This window comes from Gracilinanus agilis, chromosome 5, assembly GCF_016433145.1.
Source record: "Gracilinanus agilis isolate LMUSP501 chromosome 5, AgileGrace, whole genome shotgun sequence".
Classification (NCBI taxonomy): Eukaryota; Metazoa; Chordata; class Mammalia; order Didelphimorphia; family Didelphidae; genus Gracilinanus; species Gracilinanus agilis.
The window spans coordinates 194,416,895-194,436,919 of record NC_058134.1 but is presented as its reverse complement, the minus strand read 5'-3'; the positions used below and the strand labels follow the sequence as shown (position 1 = coordinate 194,436,919).

Genomic DNA, 20,025 nt, shown 5'->3' with positions numbered 1-20,025 from the left:
ATCTGTAAGATATTTTAGTGGGATCTGTTTCTGGTTGAGTTGTAAACCACTGGTTTAAAACTGGATACCTTGTCAAGAAAAATTGTATTTCTTAGGAATTTATTAGTTTGGGGTATCACTGTTTGGCAATGATTTTGAATCCTGACCTCCAAAATACAACTTGGTTCAGCATTTTTTGAAGACTAAAACCATTCAAAAGTCCTCTACCAGAATTTACTTGGATAAATTAGAGGAAGTACTAAGTGTATCCCATACATAAAAATATTTATTTACAAACATAAACACATGAATCAGACAAAGCTAAAATACAGCACTGCACAGATATTAATGCTTTTTTAAAAAAGGTTTTAAAAATATAATAAAAGAAGAAGATGTAAGGTTAGAGTCATTCAACCTCTCTCACAGAGATGAGACTGTGGCCTGGAAAAGGAGTATCCCTATAGAAAACTGCATTCACTGAAAGTTGAATCATGTTATCCAGGCAAAAGGTTAGGAGCATCGGTGAGGTCACTGAAAATTCAACTGGAACAAATTATGAAAAATGATACTGGCCAGAAGGTCCAGGGTGGAGGATATTGAAAATGTTCTCATCCTTCATTGCTTCAGCATTTCCCAAAATTCATGTTACCAGAGTGGTAGATTCTTGCTGGGTGAATTCATTCACTAATTCAAGTACCTTCTAGAGGGAGGTGTTGTAAGGAACAGAGTTTGGGGAGAGGGAGAATTGAGGATGAATAGAATTTTGTGGTCCTGAGCAGGAAATATGTGTCTTCTTTTCTCAGGACATCATAAAGGAATTCAAAGTATTTTTTCTTGTGAATTCATAAAAACAGAAGGGAAATAAAAGAAGGAAATGGAGGTTAAAAGTGCCAATTTAGGGATAGAAAGAAGAGGTTGAGGTGGATGGACTCATTGTCTCTAATTATGTCTCTCTGTATGATCTTGCAGCTGGTATCAAAGCCCCAGAGTACGAAAGGCATCTCTTAAGTCATCGATCTCGTATAATGGCTGGAAAAAAAGAAAAAGAAAGAAATGAGGGGTGTACCGTCCAATGCGCAATCTTTGAGGAGAGAATTGAGAGGAGTGAATAGGTCTAAAGAATGAGTTTGAAGACAAAGATTAAAAAGATACAGGACAGGAAAGAATAGAGACAAGGAAATAAAGAAATTAAGGACAGAAGCATGAGGCTAAAAGAGAGAAATTGTTAAAAGGAAAAATCTTGAAAGAAGATAAGAGTAGGATAGAGAGGTGACACTGTGGATAGAGTGCCAACCAGGAAGCACGAGGACCTTAGACCCTTCCTAGCTGTGGGACCCTGCACAAGTCCTTCTCTTCTTTCTTAGAATTTATACTAAGATGTAAGGTAAGGTAGTTTGTTTTTTGTTGTTTTTTTTAAATAACGATAAGAAGTTAAAGAAGTGAGAATAAAAATAAAGATAATTTTTTAAATAAAAAAAGATTAAAAAAGAAAGATCAAGAAGTAATAAATTAAGAAGCAATGCAAGATAAAAATAAAGAAGAGATAAAGAGAAAGAAGGAGTAAAAAAATGGTCTCAGGGAGAAAGAGAGAGAATCTGAAGTCATAAAAAGAGTAAGAAAAGGAGGCTCAAAGGAAGCTGGAGAACAAGGGAACCTCTTACCAAAAGGATACGCCGGAGTTGCCGAGACAGACGAACAGAATTTTCATGCAATCCTTCCCAGGCTTTGAAGGTCCTTTCTTTATTTTCCACAAAGGTGTTCCAACAATAAAAGTAATCTTAGGTGAAAAGGGGAGGAGGGGAGTCAGGTCCCAAGTCAAAGTAAATCATATTCTCCAACTAAAGGATGGGTGCATTATTATATAATTCTTATATTGTTAGTTTTCCATACATGGCAGGTTTGACCCCCTCAAGCAGATTGTAAGCACTGAATTTTACACAAAAGCAAACAAATTAAATTACTTACTCAAGGGCAAACAAGTAGTCACTAGCATAGTTAGGATCCAAATTCAGGTCCTTAAACTCCAAATCCAATATGGTTTCTAATATAATATTCGTCTCCCTGTTCTGTGTATTGATCTATCGCCTTCCACATGCATTATCTCATGCCCTCGCTTATCTTCCTACAATATTCCAATCCCAATCTTTGACCCTGGAGCCAAATTGTAACCCAAACCTGAAACCCTTTCGGTTATATCTATCCTCACCTCAATGTCTTTTCTTAATATGAATTCTGAATCCATTCCATCCCTACTCCTGATTGACATAAGGCTTGAAAAGTATTTTCCCCTCATATTCCTACATCTTCAACCATCCTGACCTTTGAAAGTCATGATAGCAATTTGGACCCCAGCCCGGTGCAGACGTCGAAGCCCCTCCGGCTCGGCTTTCTTGTCCTCACAGAAGTAGAGGCGGGCAGTGAAAATCCGAAGTGTTAGATTAGGGTAGCAGCGAAGAAAGTTCGCCACATGACGGGCGCAGTCATAGCAGGGGCTCCATGAAGTGAACCATGTCACCCTATAGCACCGGCTAGGATCAAGGTCCCAGGCAGAGATGTAGCGAAGGAAGATCAATTCTACATGGCAGCCATTCTAAAGAAAGAAGGGAAAGTAGGGGGAGATTGTTAGAGGTATTGATTGGCCGGATTGAGATGAGCTTAAAGGAAGTGGAGAATAAAAAGAATAATGCTACTTTACTACAAAGCAAAGTTGGATATTACATTTACTTATCTATACTTTAAAAAAAAAATACTTTCCTAAGATTGAAGAAGAGTAGTAATAGCCTGCCACTCCTAGAAACTGCTTGTTGATCAGTCATATTGAAAATCTACCTAGGAGACAGCTAAGTGGCTCAGAGGATAAAGAGCCAGTCCTAGAGAAAGGAGGTTCTGGATTCAAATTTGACTTCAGACACTTCTTAGCTGGGTGACAATGGACAAGTCACTTAACCTCAATAACCCAGCCCTTACCTCTCTCTTTTGCCTTGGAACTGATGTGTAGTATCGATTCTAAGACAGAAGGTAAGGGTTTTAAAACAAACCAAAAAATCCTTCATTTGACTTTTTTAAACCCTTCACAACCTCATCCTAACTTACCTAGTCCAGTCTTATTACATATCACTCCCCTTTATACTTTCTATGGTCCAGAAAAACTGGCCATCTTGTTGCTTCTCATGCACAATAAGCTATCTCTGGTCCCCCTGCTTTGGTCCAGATTGTCCTCCATACCTGGAAAGCACTCACTCCCTGCCTCTGCCTCTTAGAATTTCTGGGCTCAGGGGACAGCTGGGTGGCTCAGTGGGTTGAGAGTTAGGCCCAGAGATGTGAAGCCCTAGGTTCAAATCTGGTCTGAGACACTTCCTAGCTGTGTGACCCTGGGCAAGTCACTTAACCCCCATTACCTAGCCTTTACCACTGGTCTGCCTTGGAACCAATACACAGTAGTGATTCCAGTAAGGGTTTTAAAAAGTAAAATTTAAAATAAAATTTAGAAAAAGAATTTCTGGGCTCAGCTCAAACATCATCTTCCCTATGAGGCCAGTATTGTTCCCTCGTCTCTTAGTACTCACCCCGCAAATTGCTTTGTACTTATTCTGTGTATATTTCATAAAGTCATTTAACTTCTCAGTGCAGAGGTGTCAAGCACAAAGCCCATGGACTACATGAGGCCCCCATCCCTCCCAAATATGGCAAAATCAGGTTAAAATGAAATTGAAAATATAATAAATCAAAATGCAATGGAGCATAGATAATATTTCTATGTGGTTTTCTAAGTCAATATGTAGCTGACAGGGTTTATATATGGTTTAGTGGTACCGGTTTCTATTTCCACTTGATAACATTGATCTAAGCAACTTCCTAAGATTCTAAGTTGCAGAGAAAAGAATTTCTCCTCCTGAGAGTTCCCAACATCACTGAACTCAAAGGCTCAGGCTCTAAACTATAATTTATATATGAAGAAGGAACACAGAATTGTTCTACCAAAACCCAAAAACCTCTTCACCCTAGAAGCTTACTTAGTCTACACTTGGACTTCACATACTAGAAGTACCCTACAGGTGGCTAGCAGCCTCAATAGAGCACCAGGACTGGAATTGGGAGGTCCTGGGTTCAAATTGGGCCTCAGATATTTCCTAGCTGCATGATCCTGGATAAATGATTTAACCCTAATTACCTGGCCCTTACCTCTCTCCTGCCTTAGAACCAATATGTACTATTAATTCTAAGACAGAAGTAATGCTTTTTAAAAAAAAAACCTTCTGATTGACTGATTCCTTCCAGAACTTGATCAAAATGATGTGGTAGATAGAGAGGTAAGTTTGAAGTTAGGAAGACCTGAGTTCAAGTCACACATTTGAAGTGTACTGGCTATGGAGCCCTGGGAAAATCATCAATCTCTTCCACCCCACCCCAGGCAATACTCTAAGACTATAAATTAAAGAGAAGACATGAGTACACATCAGAAAAAAGAAGAATAAACAATTGGGATGTTCCTATGTCAATAAAAACAGAGGTCCAGTCCCATTCCACATTTTTAATATACTATTATATGAACATATCTGCTCCATTAAGGGTAATTTCCCTTCTTTGCCCAGCACAGTATCTGGAACATAGTAGACATTCAATAAATAATAATAGGTGGTATATATATATGTATATATATATATATACACACATATATATACATATATGTGTGTGTGTTTTTTAGATCTGTTTATAGCATGTGTTTCAGATTATAATATATGTATCTTTTATGTTTAAAAAACACTTTTATAAATATTTTAGCCTCTCTTTGTCATCAGAACTATCTTGAGAGATAGATGCTATTATTATCCCCATTTTACAAATGAAGAAATTGAGCTAAAGGTCAGGTGAGTTGCTCAGTGTCTGTCCGCAGATCTTCCCAACTCTCTCTAGGTGCAGAGCTCTCTCCACTGTGCTCCCTAACTACCCAGTATTTATTGGTTGATTGATTGTAGGGGGGCAACTTCTGGACAAAGTGGGAAGCTAGAGAGAGTAAAAACATAGGTTATATGATAAAGATGTGGGAATGGGGATAGTGCTAAAGAATATGAAAACTGGTTGATTTTGTAAGTATGCCATAAATGGCTGATAGGTAGGAATACAGGCAAGTATTGGGAATACGTGTGTAAATAAGTGAAGAAGAAATTGAATTAATTCCAGGGATCAAATAACTGGTTTAGCTCTAAACTTCCTAGAAAGTACACTCTGATTGATACCTTGTTGCGAAGGTAGCCAAAGTCCAAAGAGAAGGAGGTGGCACTATCCCGACGTTTCACAACATAGCACAGGTAGGTTTCGTGACGACCCTTAGCCCATCTTACATTTTTGAAGTGGTAGAGAAATTTCCTTTGTTTCATTAAGAGGCTATGGACAACAAGAAGAAAGAATAGATTTGAAAAAAAAATTGTCTTGCCCAACAGTCACTGTAGATATCAATTCAACTTAGAGATATTCATCACTAAGGTCATATTTGACAGGGAAAATGCTATTATCTCTTTTGCTATAGGACTGAGAAATATAGAAACCTATTCCCTTGAGACTGGTTCATCAAGAACATGGAACAACCATTACCTAGGTCATTAGGAAAACTCACCTCTTTGGTAATTAGCTAATTCCTTCAGACCTTGGAGAGATCTACTATTGTGAGACAGAATCATGGAAGCTCTCCTGTCTAGTATCTTCTTCAGGAAGCACACTCTATGTATGATTCTCAAACTGTTGGACTGTATTCATTTACCCCCTGTCCTCCTCTTTTCATCCATATTCTCTCAAATATTTTTTTTCTTGTGAATTACTCTGGTGGATTTTCTAGTTTCACTTTTCCTATTTCATAGCTCACACAACTTTAGCAACCTTCTCCTCAGAAGGTCATGTCTGATTTAATTAAGTATGATATGTTGGGCACTGAAGAGAATTGTTTTATTTCTCAAGGCTACAGATCAACCAACACCTGTTATAAGCAGACTTTTAATGGGTCAAATGTCCCAAAGATGTGTAAGAATATCCGTTCAATAAGCAGTAATGATGGTGATAATGAGGAGATAAGGAGAACACTAATTACATCAAAATTTAAAACTTCTATTTTAAACTTATTGGTTTCCAAAAGATTCATGATTTTAAAAAAGGGCTGTCCACCACCCTAAATGGAGCCTGAATGCAAATTGGAGCATTTCCCTTTATATCCTTCATGAGTTTTTTTCTTACATAAGCAATATGTGTCTTCTTCCACAATATGACAAATATGGGTGTATATGCGCAATATATGCATATATATTGCATGATAGCACATGGATAACCTATATCATATTACCTGCTATCTCTGGGAAAGAGGAAGGGAGGAAAGGAAGGAGAGAACATGGATTGCAAAATATCAGAAAATGATTATTAAAATTGATCTACACATAAAAATATATTTAGAAAATAAAAATAAGTTTTAATAGATTGCTTTATATTGTTTGGTATATAAAATAATAAGTCTAATTGTTTTTTTAAACCTTTACCTTCTGTCTTAGAATCAATACTGTATCTTGGTTCCAAGGCAGAAGATCTGTAAGGGCTAAGCAATTGTGGTTCTTGCTCAGGGTCACACAGCTAGGAAATATCTGAGGTCACATTGGAAACCAGGACTTCCCATCTCTAAGCATAGTTTTCAATCTCCTGAGTTGTCTAGCTACCTCCATAAGGCTAACTCTATAACCCAGAACATTATCCAAATGCATTCTACTGAAAACTATAGAGGAAAAACTGTAATAGAAGTTTTTGTAGTGTGTATGAGAGGGGGGGAGAGAAGAGGAGGAGAAAGAACAGAAGGGAAGAAGAGAGAGGGGGAAGGGAGGAAGAGAGAGGGGAAGGGAGGAAGAGAAAAGCAAAGGGTGGAAGAGAGAGAGGGAGAAGAGGGAGAAGGGGAAAGAGAAAGAGAAGGAGAGAGAAAAGAAGAAGAAGAAGAAGAAGAAGAAGAAGAAGAAGAAGAAGAAGAAGAAGAAGAAGAAGAAGAAGAAGAAGGAGAAGGAGAAGGAGAAGGAGNAAGAAGAAGAAGAAGAAGAAGAAGAAGAAGAAAGACAGAGAGAGAGAGAGAGAGAGAGAGAGAGAGAGAGAGAGAGAGAGAGATGAATGTAGTTTTTACAGGTATAAAGAATTCTTTTGGCCCAGTGAGAACAATTATGAATTGAAGCAGCCAAGTAGGCCTGGATTTCAGATAGCTCATGGGGACTAACTCCTCCTAGCTGAGATGGAGGGCCTGCAGAATGCTGGAGACATGATGATTAACTCCTTGCCGAGCTTTCCAGCTGTTGGATGTTATCCCAACTTCTAAGGATCTTTAATGCTTAACAGGCAGGATGTGTGTGAGAGTTGTATGTGTGTGTGTGTGTGTATGTGTGTGTGCGTGCGCACATTGAGCAGAGTCACTAACAGAGTTTTCTTTCATAAACGCAGGACTGAAGAGGAGAAAAGAAGGATCTTGGAGGGCCGCAGCCGCTCTGGACCGGAGACAGGCTAGATTCCTGCCTGGACGAGCCCAGGTCAAGTGGCAAGTGCAGTTGAGGTGTTTCCTTTTCTGGAGAGGGGAATGATGGCACTGGCGAGAGGGTTTCCTTGGGACTGTGTGTCAGTTATGACTGTGCTGCTGATCCTCTCTAGGGGCTCTCGGGCCCAGAAGGATTGCACAGGTGTGGACTGCAAGCCCTTGGAGAATTGCATTGAGGAGGTGCTGGAGCCTGGGGAATGCTGTGCCTCCTGCTTGCAGCATGGCTGCACCTGCGAGGGTTATCAGTNGGAAGAGAGAGAGGAAGGAAGGAAGAGAAAGGGTAAGGGTGGAAGAAAGAGGAGGAAAGAGAGGAGGGAAGGGAAGAAGAGAGGCAGACAGACAGAGTCAGATAGAGACAGAGACAGAAGACAGACAGAGAGAGGAAGGGAGGAAGAGAGGAAGAGACAGAGTCAGAGAGACAGAGAGAATGTTGAAGGGGTGATGTGAGTTGGAGATAAGAGGAATTAGAGAAAGGGGCATCATTTAGAGATAAGACAAAAGAATTCCTTTTCCTTTTCCCCCATCCCTACCAAATGGCATATTTAATAAAGCTATGCTTTGTTGTTAGCCCTGACCAATTTACTTTCAGTGTCATCTTCTCTCTTTGTGACCATAGTCCCTGCCACTGGGAAGGCTTAGGCTGGTGGATCGCTTGAGTCTGGGAGTTCTAGGTTGCAGTAGGGTTCACTGATTAGGTGTCTATGTTAAGTCTGGAGTCAATATGGTGAATCCCCTGAAGCAGAGAGCCTTCTGGCTTCCTAGGGAGGAAAGCCCAGGCCAGAAAAAGAGAGCAAGTTAAAGCTTCCATGGTGATAAAGCTTCCATGTGTGGCCACTGTATTTCCAACCTAAGAGAGATAAAGAGACCAATTTCAAAAAAATAATTTTTTTAATGAGGCAGCTTGTTGTATAGGAAATAACAATGGCCTGGAAAATACAGGTTGTATACTGTACTCTACCACTAACTACTTCTCATTAACTAGCTGAGTCATTTGGGCAAGCCTACCTTATTCCTCAAGGCCTCCATTTCCTCATTTTTAAATAGGGATTAAGGGGATCAAATTCAGAGACACCAAAATGTTTAGCAAAATAAAGAAAATACAACAAAACATTCTTGTTCAGATGTTTCAGTTATGTCTGACTTTTCATGATCCTTTTGGGGGTTTTCTTGGCAAAGATGCTGGAGAGGTTTGCCATTTCCCTCTCCAGCTCATTTTACAGATAAGGAATTGAGGCAAACAAGGTTAAGTGACTTGCCTAGGGTCACCCAGTTACCAAATGTCTGAGGTTGAATTAAGACTCAGGTCTTCCTGATTCCAGGACCAGTGCTCTATCTGACATGATACCTGACTGCCACACCAAAACATAGATAATATTCCTTTGTGTGCCAATTTCTGTACCACAAATTATTGAATGTGACACCACTGAATTAGATGAATTCTAAGATTCTTCCATGGTCCTAACATTCTATAAGTCTGTGAAATAACATCTCTCTTGCTAACTTGCAGAACTCCCCTTCTTAGACCTTTTCTCATCCTCCATATAGATCAGTAAGCCTTTTTATAGTAGCTCTTCCTGTCATAAGTGAAATGAGTTGCATGACCTTTCATCTTTCTTTGGGTTTTCTCACCTCCCTCTTACTCCATCTCCTGGCCCTTTACATTACCAGCTAAACAGCAGGGTCTTTCTATTTCTCACAGAATTTATGGAGAAAAGCACTCCCTCCATGCATCTCATCAGAATGAAAAGGACTTTTTGAATACAGGTTTTAGATGTTCAAATTGTCAGCTCCTCTTGAACAGCTGTGCTCCCTGAGCTAGAACATTAGCTACTTCCTTAACAATGCAAACCAGAATCTAATGGGTTTAAAATAACCTTAATGTAGCACTTCTCTTCTAGAGTAACCAATTCCAATGAATATTGCAGGGATTTTATTTTTCCCTGGAGAGAATTGCATTTTCAGTGGTCCCCAACTTTTGTGAGTAAAATAACTTCTTCCTAAGATCCAAAATAAAAAAATTTCATGGACCCACACAGGATAGTAATTGTGCTATAAGCATCTATTGAAAGAAAACAAGTAATTACTGTGAGTACATTGGTTAAATTTTCAGCTTATTCATAATAAATTCTACATGCCACTAAAAATAGTGGTAATACATACATGTAAAAATCATTTATTCAGCCTAGATAAAGTATAATTGCTTATTCATTTTACTCAGCCACATTGAATATTTTTCAGAGCTCTACATGGAATCAAAATGACAAAAGTTGGTAAGAATATGGATGTGTGGTCTTCTTTAAATAACTCCAAGGTACTCCCAGAGGGTCCACAACCCCCATATTGGAAATCGCTGCATTAAACGTTGCTCATCTACCATATTTGGCTTTTTTCTCTGTCTCCCTCTGCTTCTGAGAGTTCTTTTTCTTCTTTTGGTCATATTTGCTTCACAGAGGCCACTTTTTTCTCTTTCTTTGGCTGTTTCTTTTTTTCTTCCATGAAATTCATCTGTTTCCTTTCCTTATTTTTCTCTCTCTGAAAAATCTTATCCAGTCCATTCCCCATTATCTAATTTGCATTTCATTAAAAACAAGCACTGGACTCTGCCTACCTAGAAGTGACTCTAGCCCAAGCCCTATTGACCAACACCTGAAGTAAGTAACCACAAGGGTTAAAAACAAGAATCTCGCTTATAGTCTGGAGGGCCATGCCACAAGAGTTTGCCTTTAAGTATATAGTAGGGAGCTCAACTATTCTAAGCCTTGAGAAAGTTTTAAATAGGTCGCCCTGCTTGGTGGCAAAGATACCATATGGATGAAGTATATGAATTAAGTAGGTAATCTTGAAACAAAAAAAGGAATATTCACTCTTCTGAATATTCCTCTTCCAAATCAAAATCATTTGTTGTACAAAATGGATTATTATCACTATTGTGCAGAGCAATATAAAATTTTAAGATATAAATTTTGATAGAGAATCCATATGTGTTAGGAATGATGATAGAAATTGGGACTACAGGAGAGAAAATTTGCGCCCAAAATTCAGAGAATTTGGGCATTGAGATTTAAGCAAAAACTCCCTAATTTCCTCATCTATAAAATGAAGAACTTGTGGCCTTTGAGGTCACAGATTTAAGATCTTGTGGACTAGGGGGCAATTGGGTGGCTCAGTGGTTTGAGAGCCAGCCCTGGACATGGGAGGTCCTGGGTTCCAATCTGACCTCAGCCACTTCCCAACTGTGTGACCCCAGGCAAGTCATTAAACCCCTATTGCCTAGCCCTTACTGCTCTCCTGCCTTAGAACCAATTCACAGTATTGATTCTAAGGTGGAAGGTAAAGATTTAAAAAAAAGATCCCATGAACTAGTTTTAAAAAAAAAGAAAATGAGAGCTAAGGAATATTTATTGAAAGATTTAGAAAAAGTTTAACACAAACAAACTTTGAACCTGAAAGAAAGGGGAGGAAAAAAGGGGGGAGAAATCAGGGAGAAATGAGTCAAATACAGATGACCAAAAAGAAAAGAGAGAGAGAAAGACCATGACTCAGATAGCAAAAAGCCAGAGAAAGCAAGTGAACATTTTCACTTACTTTTGCTATGAATTGCCCTGGTCTGACCTGTAAGGAGGTTGCCTCTTTACCTGTCCATGACTGTGATGGGGAATTGGGGGGGTCTTTCTTGGCTCCTTGGAAGTCTTGGGGCTAGAGGAAATTGTTGCTTCAACCACTGCAGCTCCACAGGCGTATCTGTCTACCTTTCAAATCCACACATTCAAATTTAAGCTTACCCTTCAGTGCTCCTCCCCTTACCCCCCATACCACGTACCTTGCATCAGCCTGGTCCTCCTGATTTGGGTATCTTAGATGGGGGGAAGGGTTGTCCATAATCACTATGGCAAGGGTTAAACAAGTGAGGACAGTCAGGCTTGATAATGCTTGGTTACTTCTGGGACTGTTTCCTCTGAATCTCTTGCCTCCATCCCCAAAGGATGCAAAAGGCCAAATCCATACACATAGGTCAGAGTCCATACAGAAGCTATTTTTAAATTTCCAGAATTTCTGAATTGAATTACTGTTCAGTGAAATAATTATAATAACTGAACTTAGCATTTAAATAATGTTATTCCATGAATTTAAAACTCCTTTAGTCTTAGGACCTCAACATCCTCATGAAATAAGAGCAAGGTGCTGATAGCTTTATTTTATTGAAGTCCACCATAACACAGATCAAATTTAGCTTCCAAAACACTACTTCCCAGTACAGTACCTTTTTTTCTGGATAGTCTTGCTACACTATTCCATAACACTGAACTAGTGCCCAAAATAATCTCCCTTTTTTGGTCTGTACCATATTTTACTACCAAATCATTTCAAAAACATGTGACCCTAAACAGACAAAACTCACTTTTGTTGGTCAGTATTGAAATCCAAGTGATTTCAATACATTTGGGGAAAGGCTGAGCCTATTTTTCAACAAAGAAAATTTTTAGTTCCTGCCCTAGAACAGGTTCAACTGCAAATGCATTGACCTCCCACATTAAAATGAAACCACCATCATTTCCATTTAATTAATCACAACTAAAATTCAACATTTGTTTAATAAGGAGCATGACTTCATAGCTTCATTCTTAGGACCAAGAGACTGTTTTTTGTGACCCTCTGAGGCAAAAATGTCACTAGTCAAGGATGCTGATTGGCTAAGAAGATTCTACAAAGCAGAATGTTTAAAAAGTGGAGCACCAACCTCTCAGGATTCACACTTGTGTGAGTAGACACAGGAAAGACTAGGTGCATATAATGGAGATAATCAGGGGAGCCTCCCCCCTCTTCTGTTTTAACTGGGGTGCTTCATATAAGTATAGATTTTGACTATATTTGCATTTGCACTTATTTGCAATTATATATGTGATCTGGCCAGGACTCTTTCCATGGAGCTCAGCCTACACCTTGAACACTCTGGAAAGGCTATGATTAGATCATAATAGAACCACCACTTCAGATGACACACATTCTCTGACTTCTTACAGAAGGGCATTTATGGCCAAAAGCTCCTACTGGGTTCTTTGGTCCCTGTGACTGGGGACTGAGGTGGGGTAGGGGTAGAAAAGGAGAAGAGAGAAGGGAAAAGAGGACATGAACAACCAGCCATTCAGTAAGCTTACAAGGAAAAATATTTTCTACTATCAATCCTTCTTCTCATTTCCAGATGTGTCCCAACTCTTCCAGATCTCCCTTAGTGAAAGAGGTGGGGATCTTGCTCTTCTCTCTCAGAAGCCTCTCCTCTAAGTTTTTGAATAGGGTAGGTAGAGAATTTAGTGGCATTGAAGGTATTTAAGTCATATATTTTCATATATTTTGTGACTTTAATCAAGAGAAAATTGACCTTTGACTCTGTGATTAAAAATAGCAAAAAAAATTCCAGAGGGTGGTTATCCAAGGACTGCTGTCTGTGAAGTAATTTGACATTAGATTTGCACAAGAAAGCAGGGCTTTGGCAGATCACAAAATCTTATGATGTTTCACCTATCTATAAGTAAGCATCTAGGAGAGTCCCTTGATTGCTTCAGCTTGATTGCTGAAACCCTTGGTCAAGGAAATAGAGAAAAAGATGAAAAAAGGGAAAGGACAGAAGGCCAGATCATCTTTGCAGGTATGAGTTGGTGAGACCAAAAAAGAAAAAGCTTTAGTTAGAATAGATCTTGCTAAAGAATTTTGGGATAAGACTACTATAACATGAACTAGTGACCAGAATTATCACTTCTGGGGGAATCAAAGGGTCAAGTAAGTCTATTTGGGGAGCAATTTTTATATAATGTGGCCAAAGAAATTGGGATGTCATCTACTACATCTGACTTAATCGTCATCTAAAGGAGAATCCAGACTGGGTTTATCAGAAGCCAAATTCTACTGGTCTACTATTAGAACACCAAAACATGGTTAAGAATGGGGACCACCCCAGGCCCTGACGATTATAACTACAGCCCCAACACTTCCTGAGCCATTTCCCCCGAATTCATAAGACCTGGTACATCAGTGACATTGATGATTTAGGATGTCTTGTGCTGGACAGAGGTTATGAAATTTTACTTACACTTCAGTCTTTTGAAGAACACAGCTTATATCTCTAAAGCCCTGAAGGGGCAAGTCATCTATAAATCAAGTGAGTAAAGTCATTATTATCAGCATGAAGTAGATATCATAGCCCTGTGATGTCCACAGGAAGCACACTTCCCCAGAGAATCAACATTGATTGGGATCACCTCAAGCCTATTCAAAGGGCTGACAGAGTACTGTAGGCACAGCGCTGGGGCTTGATATCTGAACACTGACAATCCATATCCTGTCTACCAAAAGTTACATGAAGATAAGGGCAACTGGAAGATGTAGTGGATAGAGTGCCAGGACTAAATTCAGGAAGATTCCTCTCCCTGAATTAAAATCCAGCCTCAGATACTTACTAGCTATGTGACTCTGGGAAAATCATGTCACCCTTTTTACCTCAGTTTCTTCATCTGAAAAATGAGTTGGAGAAGGAAATGTCAACTCTAGTATCTGCCAAGAAAACCCCAAATGAGATCATGAAAAGAGGGACACAACTGAAAAACGACTAAACAAGAGAGTGCTGAAAGAAAGCTTCCAAAGAATGCTGAAGTCTCCATCACAAGAGTAGAAGTAGAAAAGCTGGACTTTGATGACTCTCCAGTGCCTACAAAATGGAAAGATGACACAAGGAAGAAAAAGCAAAAACCAATATATTCTCAGTGGGTAAGTGTGCTGTGTATCATGGTGGTAGGAAGAATCATGAAATCCACACAAATATAAAATGCTTTTCTTGGCTTTGAAAACCTAGCTCCTCCCTACTTTTCCTGGCTTCTTATATTTTATTTCCCTCAGTGGACTCTACAATTCTGTGATGCTGGCCTTCTTTCTTGCTGCTTCTCTGAGGCAGGTAGGTGGCACAATGCATAGAATCCAGGACCTAGAGTCCAAAAGAACTTAGGTCAAATCTTAAATCAAAAGATGGGATGAATGATGCTGGGCAAATCTCTTAACTTCTTGTTTTGTTTTGTTTTTTTAATTTTTTTTAAACCCTCACCTTCCATCTTGGAGTCAATACTGTGTATTGGCTCCAAGGCAGAAGAGTGGTAAGGGCTAGGCAATGGGGAGGTCAAGTGACTTGCCCAGGGTCACACAGCTAGGAAGTGTCTGAGGCCAGATTTGAACCTAGGACCTCCTGTCTGTAGGCCTGGCTCTCTCAATCCACTGAGCTACCCAGCTGCCCCCCAAATCTCTTAACTTCTTAACTTAAACACTTAACTTTCTTGTCTATAAAATGGGGCTAATAATAACATCTACCTTCAAGATAGGTGCTATTTTTGTGTCGACAAAAGGAGATGTTTCCAAAGCACTCTGCAAACCTGAAAGTGCTAAAAATGATTAACTTTTATTATTAAAATATAGTGTTCCATCTATCAAGTCTGTGTTTGTTCACAGACTGTCCCCTATACCAGGAATACTCTAGCTCCTCACTTTTTAGGCCTCCTGATTTCCTTCAAGACCCCACCTTCTGCAAAAGATCTTTCCAAGTTATCCCAGAGCAAAAGCACATTGCTAGTGCCTTCTTTCTAAGAAAACCTCCCATTTACAATGTATATATCTTGTATATATGTTCATAGTTGTTTTTATGTTGTCTCCCCCTTTAGGATGTGAGCTCCTTGAGGGCAGGGAGAATGTTTTTGCCTTTTTTGTGTGCTCTAAGCTTAGAACCACATCTGGTATATTGCCTTTGACTCCATGTGGAATTTTCTTGGCAAAGATACTGGATTGCCATTTACTTCTCCAGTAGATTAAAACAAACAAAGATTAAGTGAGTTGCCCAACTAGTCCCCAACTCACACGTAATTAGTGCGTGTCTGAAGTGAGATTTGAACTTAGAGCTTTATGACTCCAGGTCCTATATTCTATCCACTGAGCCACCTCACTGCCTCCTGGCACAAAGAAAAAACTCAATAAATGCTTGTTGACTGCCTGACCTCAACAACTCACCTTTCCCCAAAGCGATCTCAGAAAATGTCCCTCTTTTGGATAGAAGACTTCAGAAACTACCTAAAGGCATCAGTAAAGAACCCTATAGATCATATGTCTCACTGATAGTGGTAGTATAATCCATCAATCAATCAACAAGTATTTATTAATGCAGAAAAAGAATGGGAAAAACCAGAGATGTGGAGACTACTAGGCTCCAAACAAAAGAACTAAGATAAACCAGACACTATGACAAAATTTTGAAATATGCTGAGCTATCTGCTGGTTGGTTGATGATTTTCAGGGCTGGCCATGAACAAAGGATATTATCGGATCCCCATGATGTCCATTAATAGAATTAGATCAATTTGAGTGCCTTCCTTAAGGGATTTTGAGACCCCTTGTCAATTTTTATTTTTAACCCTTACTTCCTATCTTAGTAACAACTCCAAGACAGAAGGGTAAGGGCTAGGCAAATGGGGTTAAGTGACTTGCCCAGGATCACACAGCTACAAAGTGTCTGAGACCAGATTTGAACTCACATCTTCCCAACTCTATGCCTGGTACTCTATACACTGTGCCACCTAGCTACACCACTCCACCCCCTCCCAAAAAAATTGAGTTTTCAGTGTCTCATGAGAAAAGTGATTAGTAACATAAACTACATGGCAATATTGATGGATATGGATTAGATTATCATATTTGGAAAGGCACCAGAAAAGCATGAGGAATAGTTACTGAAGTGCTAAAAAGACTAAAATCTAAAGTTGTTAATTACTAAGTGACAGTTCTCAATGACCTTTCTTAAGTATGCAGGTCACACCACGTCTCAATGAGAATTATCAATCCTGAGAAAACAATAAAGCTAATCACTTGGACATTTTTAAAGACATCTAAAAAATTTTGGAGTGCTGAAGCCTTTTCTAGGATTCAGTAGATATGATGGGAAGTTAATTAGTGCTCCCTAACCTCAAAGATCTAGGCTTTCAGAGGGAAAACTCACTATTTGATAAAAACTGCTGGGAAAACTAGAAAACAGTATGACAGAAACTAGGCACAGACCAACATTTCACACCACATAACAAGATAAAATTTAAATGGATACTCGATCTAGAAATAAAGGGTGACACCATAAGCAAATTAGTGAAACATTGAAAAGTTTGCTTGTCAGACCTATGGATAAGGAAAGTGTTTATGACAAACAAGACATAGAGAACATTACAAAAAATAAAATGGATAATTGTGATTATACTAAATTAAAATGTTTCCATACAAACAAAACCAAAATTAGAAGGGAAACAACAAATTGGAGGGGGAGGAGGAATTTTGCAGGAAGTGTCTCTGACATATAGAAATGTGATTCAAATTTATAAGACTACAAAGCATTCCCCAAATGATAAATGGTCAAAAGACATGAACAGGCAATTCTCAGAGACAGAAATTAAAACTATCTCTAGTCATATGAAAAAATGCTCCAAATCACTATTGTTTAGAGAAATGCAAATTAAAACAACTCTGAGATACACCTCATACCTATCAGATTGGCTAATATGACCAAAAAGGAAAATGATAAATGTTGGACGGGATGTGGGAGAATCAGAACACTAGTACATTGTTGGTAGAACTGTGAGCTGATACAACCATTCTGGAAAATAATATGGAACCATACTGAAAGGACCATTTTAGTTCTTTGACCCAGCAACACTACTAGTAGGTCTATATCCCAAAGATATCAGCAATAAGCAATACCTACCTATACCAAAATATTTTTAGCAGCTCTTTTTTTGTAGTGGCAAAGAATTAGAAACTAAGAGGTGAATGGCTGAACAAATTGTGGTATATGGTGATAATGGAATACTATTGCTCCATAGGTAATGACAATCAGAATAAGTTCAGAAAAAAGCTGGTTTTCATTATATGTGTGATATATATCTTCTTTTACAGCATGAGGTATATGGAAATAGATATTTTATGACAGCACTCATATAACCTCTATCAGACTATTTGCCACCAATGGAGCAGTGGAAGAGAGAGAATCTGAATCATAAAATATCTATAAACAATTGTTAAAAATTATTTCTACAAGTAATTGAAATTTTTTAAATTTTAAAGCATATATAGGAGAAAGAAAGAAAGGAAGGAAAGAAGGGAGGGAGAAAGGAAGGGAGGAAGGAAAGGAAGGAAGGAAAGGAAGGAAAGGAGGGAGGAAATTAACTCTGTCTTGAATTCTCCTATCAAGGTTACAATTTTGATGCAAACTCCATGACTACATGTAGGTATTTGCTTTGGCAGGAATCAAATCTAAAAATCTACCTTATTATCCTCGGGGGAACACATGGCCAGAATGCTTTAATCATACACCGATAAACATAGAAAGAGACCCTCAGGCTTCAGAGAAGGACTTGGGTCAACTCTTTTGAAATGTCAGCATGTGACATTTCTAGTTCATGCATATAATGTCATCAAGAACAAAGCCACAGGCTTTTACTTTGAATCTGCTAGCATCTGGGCAAAAGCCATGTTTGTCTATTGATTTGACATAAAGGTATTTCAGAAGATAGAGAGAATGGGAAGATGTATGACAAGTTTCTCTGTCAGATGAGAGATCAGCTATAGGAGACCTGCCACCTAGTTGTGGTCTCAGTTCAGAAGAGTTCAGAGAAGAATAAGCATATGAGCCATGTATTTTGCAAAATTGCTTCTGGCTATGCTAAATTCACCAATTAATGTTTGCTTATTCTATAGGCTTACAGATGTATCTGTGTAATTAGATATTTGCAGTACTGGGGAAGTTTTTAGTTGAGTGAAGGATAGAAAGGGTATATGCATAGTCTTTCATTTCCCACATTTCTTGGAATCAAAAAATCATCTTATAAGGGGTTCTATATGAGCCCATAATCATCATGAAAAGACTCTGAAAATTGGAAGGCTTTAAAAGCAGCAGAATGCTAGCCATTTGAGAGTCATGCATATGAAGCAGGGATCCAGGCAAGTTGACAGAAGAGAGGCAAGGTACAATCAGGAATAGAGGAGAAGATTGCTGCATAAATAGTATGATCATCATGTACCCAATTCTCGGGGTTTTATCTGGACCATGATGTCTCCAAAGTCACAATGAGAGCCTTCTTCCATTCTTCAGTCAACACCGAAGGAAGTCTAAGAAATATATATATATATATATATATATATATATATATATGGTATTTTTTAATCCTTACTTTCTCTATTAGAATCAATACTGTGTGTTAGTTCCAAGGCAGTATGGACTAGGCAATGGGGGTTAAGAGACTTGCCTAAGGTCACACAGCTAAGAAGTATCCGAGGTCATATTTGACTCCAGGACCTCCCATCCTTGAGGCTGGCTCTCAATCTACTGAGACACCTAGCTGTCCCCTAAGAAATATTTTTCTACAAAAACTGAAAGGCAGCTGTAACAAATAAAATTAATATAGAAGGATATATTTTAAAATATTAAGATTTTACTGTAATCCATATTGATAATTAAGAAAACCACGTGCCTGCTAAGATTGAATTCGAATGGCCCGCCATTCCTTCCCCTTGGCTGCTTCCTCGGAAAGAGAGTGTCCCAATCAAGTTCTGAGACTTTATACCTCTGTCTATGTAATCCCACTTCCTGTCCACCTGTATTACAAAAGAGGAATCATGAGAAATGTAGTTTTCAAGTCCCCTAAATGTCCACAGGAAGTTTATACCAGAGACCACAATATTAAGTTCAAGGACCCCAAATTTCCAATATCACACAGCAGAGCCAAGTAAGATCCCTAATTCTTAACTCAACCATTACATAGTGGAGCATGAATTACCAATAAAACATTTTATCATCTTATTCTCAGACGAAAGCTCAACCTTACCTTTCAATGAGAACAAATCTAGGCCACTTAAATGTTTATACTATCCTGATTAGTGACTCCTTACTGAACCACTATTTCAGGAAAACCCTAGCCAGGCTTCACTTCACATCCTTCTCTCTGACCATCTCCTTCCTCCTCCAACTACCTTGCCACTAAGTTTGTACCATTCTCTGTCTCTGGCTACCACTCTCTAGGCATGGAGTCTGCCCCAGTAGAGTGTAAGTTCCTTGAGGTTAGGGAATATCATTGTTTTTCTATTTGTATCCTCAGCACTTAGGATAATACTTGGCATAGAGGAAGCTGGTAATCAATCCTTTTTCACTCATTCATTCATTTATTCATATGTTTCATACAAAGCATTCAAGCATTCAAAGGTTTTATCATTTAAGAACTACATAAAAGAAAACAATATATTAACTATAGAGGGAAATAAGGCATTATAGAAAGTCCCAGGGGCATAAAAGGTAACTAATTTTTTATTCAATAATTATGGACTAAAGGAGTAGCTGGGTAGCTCAGTGGATTGAGAGCCAGGCCTGGAGATGGGAAGTCCTGGGTTCAAATCTGGCCTCAGACACTTCCCAGCTGTGTGACCCTGGACAAGTCACT

General features: G+C 38.8%; 1 protein-coding gene across 1 annotated transcript; it reads right to left on the bottom strand.

Annotated features, from left to right (window-relative positions):
* Positions 1-322: 322 nt before the first annotated feature.
* On the bottom strand, positions 323-14,003 carry AICDA (activation induced cytidine deaminase). Its single transcript, XM_044678230.1, has 5 exons — positions 13,978-14,003; positions 5,217-5,364; positions 2,299-2,569; positions 1,641-1,756; positions 323-1,008 (listed from the first exon to the last, which is right to left on the bottom strand). The coding sequence occupies exons 1-5, from the start codon at positions 14,001-14,003 to the stop codon at positions 955-957; spliced, it is 615 nt and encodes a 204-aa protein (XP_044534165.1). The 3' UTR covers positions 323-954.
* Positions 14,004-20,025: the final 6,022 nt, after the last annotated feature.